Here is a 12,028-nt window from a genome sequence, read left to right as displayed (position 1 = left end):
ATAACTTACTGTTATATGGCACTAAATGTAGCATGACCAACAAAAACCTGCATCTCAGATTACGTAGGAAACTCTACTTTAGGCCTCAGCTTATTGCAGAAGACATATAGAAGAACGTGAATTGCCAAAGCAACTGAAACCGGTTGTTTCAAGTGAGTCTTTTCTTTCAGCTATTGGTTAGTTGTTCATGTGGATAAAAGAGACAGCATGGAAAGGCATTGGTGAAGTTTCACCCTTCACTATGCATCAGAAAAACAACAACATATAGTAATCTCAAGTAAACCCGGAGAAAACTGCAGAATCATTCATTCCCGGTTTGGTGCTGATGAGCAAACACAACAACAACACAACACGTTAATTGCTGCGACCCAAGCAACCCACCAAAAGGAACATTGACATATTGTTTGTCCAGCGTGAGACACTGTATAATTTACACTCACTAATGACTGGCCCTCGTAATACAGGCTGAAGGACCACGTCTGTCCCTCGCTTGGCACTTATTCAATGTTCCTCTGGACTCTTCTAATGGATATGATTCTATCTTTACCTCATTGAATTCATATTCCTCTATGCATGCCCAGTAAATCAATTACAACACTTGTTCAGTGTAAAAAAAAAAGTATTGTTCTGTGTTCTCTTCCAGTCAGTCGAAGTCTGGTAAACAATTCACCATTGGCTGCTAAAACCCCACCCAAAACACAATAATAATTGTGGATGAATAAGTTCTATACCTTTGAAATATCAAATGGGTTCTCTGTGTGAAAAGGACTGTTGTGAAGAAAAACACATTACCATTGCCATAGGTTCGACCTTGACCTTCAAACTCAATTTGGCCATTAGGACTGCCCCTCCCCAGCACCCCGAGGATGTAAAAGGGTGACAGTTTTGACCCCTGACCCCATTTCTTAACTAGGCCGAGGTGCCAAAATGACCTTTTGACCCAGGAAGCCTTTGCAGGTTGCATGAGCAACCTCAGATTTAGCAATGATTGACAGGTCCCTGCACTTTATGTTAAAATGAGGCAGCAACACACTTCTCAGCTGAGAACAATGAGAGGGAACACAAGCCTTTATTCAGTCTAGATCATTAACACTCTCGGCTGTCTGCTTCAAGACCAAACTATCTGCAGTCTACCAACATTAACCATAACTTGTAATTTGGGTGTTACAGAGAGTATGTATTGTCCCCAAATTACTATATCATACAGTTTAGCTCTACAGAGCCCATTCAAATCTCCACTAATGTTAGTTTACTGGATCTAGACTAAAAGTGGCTCCAAAACGGCAAATTATTTTGATGGTTTAACTGACGGTTCGATCATGAGTTTGCTCAAGGGATCTATTAACCATTTGATGGTTAGTGTTGCTTAGCTGTTTTCCTGCCTCTTCTGACACCCATCTAACTCCCCATCCCTCCTCCTGCCGGTGATTTTGGTGGCAGCTGTGTGGAGATTGGTTTTGACCTCTGATCCCCACATTAGGCGGGATCTCCATGCTGTGTCAGTTATTTAGTTGTGTAAACCAATGGTTGAGCTCCCATTGGGTGACATAAGTCAGTTGCTCAATTCCAAATCGACCCAAGCCCCTTCCCCCTAGGCACTGTGTAGAACTGAAAGGATTGGAGGTATAAAGCAATATGATAATAGCTCCCGTGCTCCACCATGATAACTGATATCTTCACTATGATGTCACTATGATGTCTGGCAAAACCACTCATTGGATTTAGAGGCTTCGTTTGACCCGTCATCTTAGTTAGCTGTAACATTTACAAAATGTTGGTAGTCTCTCAAAATGTGAAGTCGTTTTTTCAAAGGCAATACCTTTTTAACCATCTTAAAGTATGAAAGAAGATATTGACAACATAGATAAACATACAACGCTACACTGATATTTGTAAAGCCATGCTCCAGTCCAGTGTCATTGATCATCATTTAAATGCTGACACCTTGTTTGTGATCTCGTATGTACACTACCAGTCAAAAGTTTGGACACACCTACTCATTCAAAGGTTTTTCTTTACTTTTAAAAATGTTTACATTGTAGAATAATAGTGAAGACATCAAAACTATTAAATAACACATATGGAATCATGTAGTAACCAAAAAAGTGTTTAACAAATCAAAATATATTTTGAGATTCTTCAAATAGCCACCCTTTGCCTTGATGACAACTGCACACTCTTGGCATTCTCTCAACCAGTTTCATGAGGTAGAAGGTGGAATGCATTTCAATTAACAAGTGTGCCTTCTTAAAAGTTAATTTGTGGAATTTCTTTCCTTCTTAATGCGTTTGAGCCAATCAGTTGTGTTGTGACAAGGTAGTGGGGGGTATACAGAAGATAGCCCTATTTGGTAAAAGACCAAGTCCATATTATGGCAAGAACAGCTCAAACAAGCAAAGAGAAACGACAGTCCATCATTAATTTAAAACATTAACTTTGAAAGTTTCTTCAAGTGCAGTCGCAAAAACCATCAAGCGCTATGATGAAATTGGCTCTCATGAGGACCACCACAGGAATGGAAGACCCAGAGTTACCTCTGCTGCAGAGGATAAGTTCATTAGAGTTACCAGCCTCAGAAATTGCAGCCCAAATAAATGCTTCACAGAGTTCAAGTAACAGACACATCTCAACATCAACTGTTCAGAGGGGACTGTGTGAATCAGGCCTTCATGAGTTGGACCCCAGAGTGAAGGAAAAGCAGCCAACAATTGCTAAGCATGTGTGGGAACTCCTTCAAGACTGTTGGAAAAGCATTCCAGGTGAAGCTGGTTGAGAGAATGCCAAGAGTGTGCAAAGCTGTCATCAAGGCAAAGGGTGGCTATTTGAAGAATCTCAAATATAAAATATATTTTGATTTGTTTAACACTTCTTTGGTTACTACATGATTCCATATGTGTTATTTCATAGTTTTGATGTCTTCACTATTATTCTACAATGTAGAAAATAGTAAAAATAAAGAAAAACCCTTGAATGAGTAGGAAACACCAACATAAAGTGTCTTAATAGGGTATTGGGCCACCACGAGCCAGAACAGCTTCATAGATGCCATAGTGTCTGAAACTCTATCGGAGGGATGCGACACCATTCTTCCACAAGAAATTCCATCATTTGGTGTTTTGTTGATGGTGGTGGAAAACGGTGTCTCAGGCGCCACTCCAGAATCTCCCATAAGTGTTCAATTGGGTTGAGATCTGGTGACTGAGAAGGCCATGGTATATGATTTACATCGTTTTCATGCTCATCAAACCATTCAGTGACCACTCGTGCCCTGTGGATGGGTGCATTGCCTTCCTATGGGGGCATAGCCATGGTAGCCAAAATAATGGCCTGCCCAGCATTTTTTTACATGACCCTAAGCATGATGGGATGTTAATTGCTTGATTAACTCAGGAACCACACCTGTGTGGAAGCACCTGCTTTCAATATACTTTGTATCCCTCATTTACTCAAGTGTTTCCATTATTTTGGCAGTTACCTGTATTTACAGATATTAAACCTTTATTCATGTGGAAACCCTCTCTGTCTCTGTCCCACAGCGGAGCCCTTGGTGCAGGTGGATGGCAAGCCCAGCTGCTGCTTCTTCAAGTTCAGCCCCAAGCTCATGTTCACCAAGGTTCTGAAGGCTCAGCTGTGGGTGTACCTACGGCCACTGCAGCAGACCTCCACCATCTACCTGCAGATCCTCAGGCTGAAGCCCGTCACGGAGCAGGGCAGCCGCCACATCCGGATCCGCTCGTTGAAGATCGAGCTCAACTCCCGCGTGGGCCACTGGCAGAGCATCGACTTCAAAAACGTGCTGCAGAACTGGTTCAAGCAGCCGCACACCAACTGGGGGATCGACATCAACGCCTTCGATGAGAGCGGCAACGACCTGGCAGTGACCTTGCTAAGACCGGGGGAGGAAGGGCTGGTAAGGACCCTCAGACCTGTCGCAGCCTTACACACTGACACAATGGCACTTTGGCCTTTTATCAATTAGATTTGCTCACCTCCTGCGTCCTCTCTCCTCCATCCTCTCTCGCCTCTTTTTGAAAAAGGTCAAAGTTAATCGAGGAGAGTCGGCGAGGAGAGGGAACGTGGATGGCAATGCGCTTGAAATGAGACGGTCCTTCTCCACTCGCGCGTCATTAGGCAAATGACGTTTACAGGGGTGGATCCCAAAATAAATGTGTAAAGTGATAAAAAAAACGAATTAAGTTGTGCAAGACATGTTATAGATAAAACAATAAGCAGCATTTTGTTTTTAAATGTATGCATGTTTTTCTCCTCTGACAAAACAAGGGCTGATTCAAAAGGGGTGTGGCAGATATCAAAACTCTTCCGTGGTAGGATACACATGAGTATCATCGATGAAAGGTGGCTATCGAGGAGGGGAGGACACTCTTCCGTTTGCCTACTAATGAACTAACACTCTTCCACCACTCGACCACTTATCGGTTTCTGGGTCACGGAGGAGAGGGGATGGTCTTTTGCCCAAATGAGAAAACCCCAATGTAAATAAATCTCTCCTCGATCCCTGGCATCCTCTCTTCACGCCTCCTTCTCAAAATGCATTGGAGAAGAAGGTCCAAAGGGAGGGACCTTGGACCTTCTCCTCCAATACGGTTGAGAAATAGGCAGGGAGATAGGATGCGAAGAATCAAGGAAAGATCACTTGAGCGCCATTGGCAGGGCCGACTCTAGCCTTTTGGGGGCCCTAAGCAAGATTTGGTTGGGCCCCAGCTAGCCATTCTCAAACCCAAATTACTACATACAGTAAGTCAAGTTTCAGCCCCATTAAGCATCACGAAATGGTAACCCACTAGTAATTTCATTTGGTTCAGTTCTTCACAGCATGGCCCAGGGGTTGACTCTGGCCTCTCAGCCAATGAATCCTTGCACAGCAGCAAGCTCTGTTTTTCTTAAGGAGAAGAAAGAAAAGATCAGAGACACAGAGGCTGTGTACAAAAATAAAACAAAACACAAAAAGCAAAGAAAGAGGCAAACTCCCCCCTGATCCTCCAGTTTTTTGCTTTCCCCCACTGCAACAAAAGCCCTAAAGCTCAAGCTGACGTGGGTTGACCCTTCTGGCCTCAACTTATTTATTCTGTTGAAAGCGTCACAAAAAACTGTGCTCAAGTCCAATTGGGTTTTCTGTGGAGAGATGCTGGAGTAACATATTGGCTGCTCTCACATGCCCAAGGGTCAAGGTTATGGTAACCTGCGGATGACGCCAAAGATCATAGATCAAGCTAAGCGTATGGAATGTTGGCCATTCCATTTATGTTAACAGAGGTCAGCATTGCATCTACTGATATGACTCACATCTTCCTCTCAGTATTCTGTCTTTAAAACCCAGGGTTGGGTAGGGCACTTTTTAAATGTAATCCGTTACATTTACTAGTTACATGTCCAAAATCATAATCAGTAACCTAACTTTTGGATTACCCAAACTCAGTAACGTAATCGGATTACGTTCTCTGTGGCCGACATGAGTAAGACATTTAAGCGTGCTCACCCTCGCAAGACTGCAGGCCCAGACGACATCCCTAGCCGCGTCCTCAGAGCATGTGCAGACCAGCTGGCTGAAATGTTTACATATGTAATCTCTCCCTATCCCAGTCTGTTGTCCCCACTTGCTTCAAGATGTCCACCATTGTTCCTGTACCCAAGAAAGCAAAGGTAACTGAACTAAATGACTATCGCCCCGTAGCACTCACTTCTGTCATCATAAAGTGCTTTGAGAGGCTAGTTACATTTACATTTTAGTCATTTCGCAGACGCTTTTATCCAGAATGACTTACAGGAGCAATTAGGGTTAAGTGCCTTGCTCAAGGGCACATCGACAGATTTTTCACCTAGTTGGCTAAGGGATTCGAACCAGCGACCTTTCGATTACTGGCCCAATGCTCTTAACCGCTAGACTACCTGCCGCCATCATATCACCTCCACCTTACCCGACACCCGAGACCCACTAAAATTTGCATACCACCACAACAGATCCACGGATGACACAATCGCCATTGCACTGCACACTGCCCTATCCCATCTGGACAAGAGGAATACCTATTTAAGAATGCTGTTCATCGACTACAGCTCAGCCTTCAACACCATATTACCCTCCAAGCTCATCACTAAGCTCGGGGCCCTGGGTCTGAACCCCGCCCTGTGCAACTGGGTCCTGGACTTCCTGACGGGCCGACCCCAGGTGAAGGTAGGCAACAACACCTCCGCTACGCTGATCCTCAACACGGGGGCCCCACAAGGGTGAGTGCTCAGCCCCCTCCTGTACTCCCTGTTCACCTATGACTGCATGGCCACTCACGTCTCCAACTCAATCATCAAGTTTGCAGACGACACAACGAGACAGCCTATAGGGAGGAGGTGAGTGCCCTGGCGGAGTGGTGCAAGGAAAATAACCTCTCCCTCAACGTCAACAAAATGAAGGAGCTGATCATGGACTTCACGAGACAGCAGAGGGAGCACGCCCCTATCCACATCGACGGGACCGCAGTGGAGACGGTGAAAAGCTTCAAGTTCCTCGGTGTAAACATCACTGACAACCTGAAATGGTCCATCCACAAAGACAGTGTGGCGAAGGCAGTGCAACAGTGCCTCTTCAACCTCAGGAGGCTGAAGAAATTCGACTTGGCCCCTAAAACCCTAGTGAACTTCTACAGATACACCATTGAGAGCATCCTGTCAGGCTGTATAACCGCCTGGCAACAGCAGGGCTCCAGCGGGTGGTGCGGTCAGCCCAACACATCACCGGGGGCACACTGCCTGCCCTTCAGGACATCTACTGCACACCCGGGGTCACAGGAAGGCCAAGAAGATCATCAAGGACACCAGACACCCGAGCCATGGCCTGTTCACCCCGCTACCATCTAGAAGTCGGAGACAGTACAGGTGCATCAAAGCTGGGACCGAGAGACTGAAAAACAGCTTCTATCTCCAGGCCATAGTCACCACTAACCGGCCCCGCCCAATACCCTGCCCTGAACTTTAGTGACTGTTACTAGCCGGCTACCACCCGGTACTCAACCCTGCACCTTAGAGACTCACTTTAATAATGTTTACATACTGTTTTAACCACTTCATATGTACAGTATATACAGTGAGGGAAAAAAGTATTTAGTCAGCCACCAATTGTGCAAGTTCTCCCACTTAAAAAGATGACAGAGGCCTGTAATTTTCATCATAGGTACACGTCAACTATGACAGACAAAATGAGAAAAAATAATCCAGAAGATCCCATTGTAGGATTTTTTATGAATTTATTTGCAAATTATGGTGGAAAATAAGTATTTGGTCAATAACAAAAGTTTCTCAATACTTTTTTATATACCCTTTGTTGGCAATGACACAGGTCAAACGTTTTCTGTAAGTCTTCACAAGGTTTTCACACACTGTTGCTGGTATTTTGGCCCATTCCTCCATGCAGATCTCCTCTAGAGCAGTGATGTTTTGGGGCTGTCGCTGGGCAACACAGACTTTCAACTCCCTCCAAAGATTTTCTATGGGGTTGAGATCTGGAGACTGGCTAGGCCACTCCAGGACCTTGAAATGCTTCTTACGAAGCCACTCCTTCGTTGCCCGGGCGGTGTGTTTGGGATCATTGTCATGCTGAAAGACCCAGCCACGTTTCATCTTCAATGCCCTTACTGATGGAAGGAGGTTTTCACTCAAAATCTCACGATACATGGCCCCATTCATTCTTTCCTTTACACGGATCAGTCGTCCTGGTCCCTTTGCAGAAAAACAGCCCCAAAGCATGATGTTTCCACCCCCATGCTTCACAGTAGGTATGGTGTTCTTTGGATGCAACTCAGCATTCTTTGTCCTCCAAACACGACGAGTTGAGTTTTTACCAAAAAGTTCTATTTTGGTTTCATCTGACCATATGACATTCTCCCAATCCTCTTCTGGATCATCCAAATGCACTCTAGCAAACTTCAGACGGGCCTGGACATGTACTGGCTTAAGCAGGGGGACACGTCTGGCACTGCAGGATTTGAGTCCCTGGCAGCGTAGTGTGTTACTGATGGTAGGCTTTGTTACTTTGGTCCCAGCTCTCTGCAGGTCATTCACTAGGTCCCCCCGTGTGGTTCTGGGATTTTTGCTCACCGTTCTTGTGATCATTTTGACCCCACGGGGTGAGATCTTGCGTGGAGCCCCAGATCGAGGGAGATTATCAGTGGTCTTGTATGTCTTCCATTTCCTAATAATTGCTCCCACAGTTGATTTCTTCAAACCAAGCTGCTTACCTATTGCAGATTCAGTCTTCCCAGCCTGGTGCAGGTCTACAATTTTGTTTCTGGTGTCCTTTGACAGCTCTTTGGTCTTGGCCATAGTGGAGTTTGGAGTGTGACTGTTTGAGGTTGTGGACAGGTTTCTTTTATACTGATAACAAGTTCAAACAGGTGCCATTAATACAGGTAACGAGTGGAGGACAGAGGAGCCTCTTAAAGAAGAAGTTACAGGTCTGTGAGAGCCAGAAATCTTGCTTGTTTGTAGGTGACCAAATACTTATTTTCCACCATAATTTGCAAATAAATTCATAAAAAATCCTACAATGTGATTTTCTGGATTTTATTTTCTAAATTTGTCTATCATAGTTGACGTGTACCTATGATGAAAATTACAGGCCTCTCTCATCTTTTTAAGTGGGAGAACTTGCACAATTGGTGGCTGACTAAATACTTTTTTTCCCCACTGTACTGTATTCTAGTCCAGGCTCATCCTATATAACTACTGCACACATTTTTTCTATTCATATACTGTTCATAATGTCTACACACCATCATATACATATACAGTATATTTATATTGCGGACTCTGACATTGCTCGTTCTAATATTTATATATTTCTTAATTCCTCTCTTTTTATTTTTGGGATTTACGTGTATTGTTATGTATTACTGCACTGTTGGAGCTAGGAACATAAGCATTTCGCTACAACCGCGAAAACGTCTGCAAAATATGTGTACGCGCCAATACAATTATTTCCCCTTAAGAGGCATTAGAAGAAGACAAAAAAGATCTGTCAAATGCATTTGATGTATCATCATAGTGGTCTCTGGTGGAACAAACTTCAATTTGTGCCTCTTTTCAATGCTGATTGAATGTCAATGAGAAAACAGAAAGGTGTCAATGCATTTTTTCAAACATCCTTTCTGAATTTAAAAGTAATCCAATAAGTAATCTAGTTTTTCAAAAATTATCTGTAATCTGAGTACAATATTTTTGCTGGTAACGTAACTGATTAGTTACAGTTTTCTGGTAATCAGATTACATGTAATCAGTTACTCCCCAACCCTGTTAAAACCATAGGTAGTAAACGGCATTTAGAGGAGTGCATCAGTTGAATTTTTCCTCCAGTGACATTAATCGTCCCAGTACCCCAGGCTTTTTCCTAGAAGCATTACTTACCTCACTGTTGAGTTCTATCGTAATCGCCTCCATTTTCCTCCTGTCCCCGCCCCCACCCCTTCCCCTCCCCCTCCCCCTCCCCTCTCCCCTGACTCCAGCAGCCGTTCCTGGAGGTTAAGGTTCTCGAGACGACCAAACGTTCCCGACGTAACCTGGGACTGGACTGTGACGAGCATTCCACCGAATCCCGCTGCTGCCGCTATCCGCTGACAGTGGACTTTGAGGCTTTCGGCTGGGACTGGATCATCGCTCCCAAGCGCTATAAGGCCAACTACTGTTCAGGCCAGTGCGAATACATGTTCATGCAGAAGTATCCACACACCCACCTGGTACAACACGCCAACCCCAGAGGCTCAGCAGGGCCCTGCTGCACCCCCACCAAGATGTCGCCCATCAACATGCTCTACTTCAACGACAAGCAGCAGATTATCCACGGCAAGATCCCTGGCATGGTGGTGGACAGGTGTGGCTGCTCTTAGGCCCAACGGAAGTCATGCATACTCATGCACGCCCAACTCCACATAATTTCCACCCAAAACCCTAACTAAGCTCTCCTCTGGCACCAGACTTTATCCCCCTTCTCTCTCCGCCACAAAACATCCCACTGGACCTCCATTCTCTTAGTTATTCATTTTAGTCAAACATGTAAAAATGAAATATGAAATGAAGATAGGACTGAGGCTGAGTGGTAGAAATATATATTGAATATTATAAAGGGTGTGTGTCTGTGGAGCAGCTTGAGAAACGTATGGTAAATAAGACAAAACTATGTTTTAGGTGTTTGTTCGTTTTGTGGTTGGTTTTCTTCAAATAGTTTTTTGAAAGAAAATGTCTATCAGGTTTTTGAAAAGATGGTGTCTTTGTTGAGATGTCCTGGATAGTGGATCCAGGCAGATGGAGGGAGACATTCCTAAACAGTTACAGTATATTATAATTTTCCCACATCATTACTTCCAAGCAAATTCAGTTCTGAGGTGAGGGGCCAAACTGTTTTATCTGTTCAAAACGCTTTATTCACATATTATACTCCTATCAATGGGATTTGATTCACAACCAAGACATTCATAGACAGTGCCAATAGATGGGGACTTCGTCTACTAATTATCAGTGCTATTGTGCAATGCTTCACTTTTAGCATCATTACGTCATTACAAAACAAATCTCCCTTACTTGTCTACTTTTAGACTAAAAGTTTATGAAATGAATCCAAAATGTTGTTTATGAAAATAATCATGTTCTAGAGGTGTAAAGTGTTGAGATCCAAAGCCAAACTCTGTGCCCTCTGAACCCTTTCACAGTTACTTTGAGAGAAATAAGAAAATAAAGAAAGGAGTTATTTCACTACCTTTAAAGGGGCAGTGCAGTCAAAAACGTGATTTTACTGTGTTTTATATATATTTCCACACTGAGGTTGGAATAATACTGTGAAATTGTGAAAATTATGATAATGCCCTTTTAGTGTAAGAGCTGTTTGAAAAGACTGCCTGAAATGTCAGCTTGTTTTGCAAGGGTGGGGTTTTGGACCGCCTGGCGACATCACCAGGTGGTATAAGTTAATAAACCAATAACAGAGAGTTTGCCCTCCTTTTCTGACAATGGGCAAGTTCATTTTGCATGGCCCGGTGACCTGGGTAGGCGGAGTTTGTACATTTTAGACCATTCCATTTGTCCTTAAGTGAAATCTCCAGCCACCCGAGGCACCGGGCCATGCAAAACGAACTCTCCCAATAACAGCTAGTTTTCAGGTTACATGTCCTTCCCATTAGCCTCCTCCAATTAGGCCCCTCACTCAGACCACTCCAGACAGTCCAAGCAAAATTATTGCTTGAGAAATAGCTTTTCGCTAAGAAGCTATTTTTGTTTCTTTTTGACTATTTTAATTGAAAACAATCACAGTAAGTTACTTAATTGTTACCAAGAAATGATTTGATATTGAGATAAAAGCACCTGCATTGGACATTTAAACGTGAACAGGAAAGGGTTGTAATACACATTCTTTCTATCTGTTTTATTGCAGAAGCTCACATAACAGCTCAGATGACCTCGATATCAACCTGCGCACAAAGTTTAGATGAACTAACATGTCAAAGCTACACTCATAACACTTTCTGTGTGGTCTAGGACACGCAATTTTAGAATTAAAGTTTTGGCTTGTTAGAGCTTTCTTTGTATAGCCCATCTTTGAATATCTATTACATATCAACTAAATCAAGAATATGGGAATCATGCAAGGGTGCCAGTTTACACTACTGTAATTGTCAGATTAGTAAATCCACAGTGAAAGGGAACCCCACAAGTACATTGAATAATCTGGTCCACATGAATATAGCCTACTTAGGCAGTGTTTACACAGGCAAGCCAATTCTGATCTTTTTCCCACTAATTGGTCTTTTGACCAATCACATCAGATCTTTTTCAGAGTGGACCTGATTGATCAAAAGACAAATTAGTGAAAAAAAGATCAGACTTGGGCTACCTGTGTAAACGCATTTTCACTCTGCATTTACCATTCCCATTTACACAAACAAACCTAATGATAAGAGGACCAAATGTATTCTGCCAAGTTGCTATGGTGGGAATGTTATGATGGTTGTGGCAAAGAAGACAACCTTGTGTT

The 12,028-nt window shown here is 43.4% G+C and overlaps 1 protein-coding gene across 1 annotated transcript in view; it reads left to right on the top strand.

Annotated features, from left to right (window-relative positions):
- Positions 1–10,984, top strand: part of LOC311137851 (growth/differentiation factor 11-like) — a 43,656-nt gene extending 32,672 nt beyond the window's left edge. Inside the window, exons 2-3 of the mRNA XM_084172455.1 lie at positions 3,537–3,910; positions 9,510–10,984. Coding sequence (XP_084028581.1) covers positions 3,537–3,910; positions 9,510–9,890 — 755 coding nt within the window. The 3' untranslated portion in view covers positions 9,891–10,984. The remainder of the gene's footprint in view (positions 1–3,536; positions 3,911–9,509) is intronic.
- The last annotated feature ends 1,044 nt before the right edge of the window (positions 10,985–12,028 follow it).

This window comes from Coregonus lavaretus (genome assembly GCF_964263955.1).
Source record: "Coregonus lavaretus genome assembly, chromosome: 12".
NCBI lineage: Eukaryota > Metazoa > Chordata > Actinopteri > Salmoniformes > Salmonidae > Coregonus > Coregonus lavaretus.
This window is presented reverse-complemented; position numbering and strand designations above follow the sequence as displayed.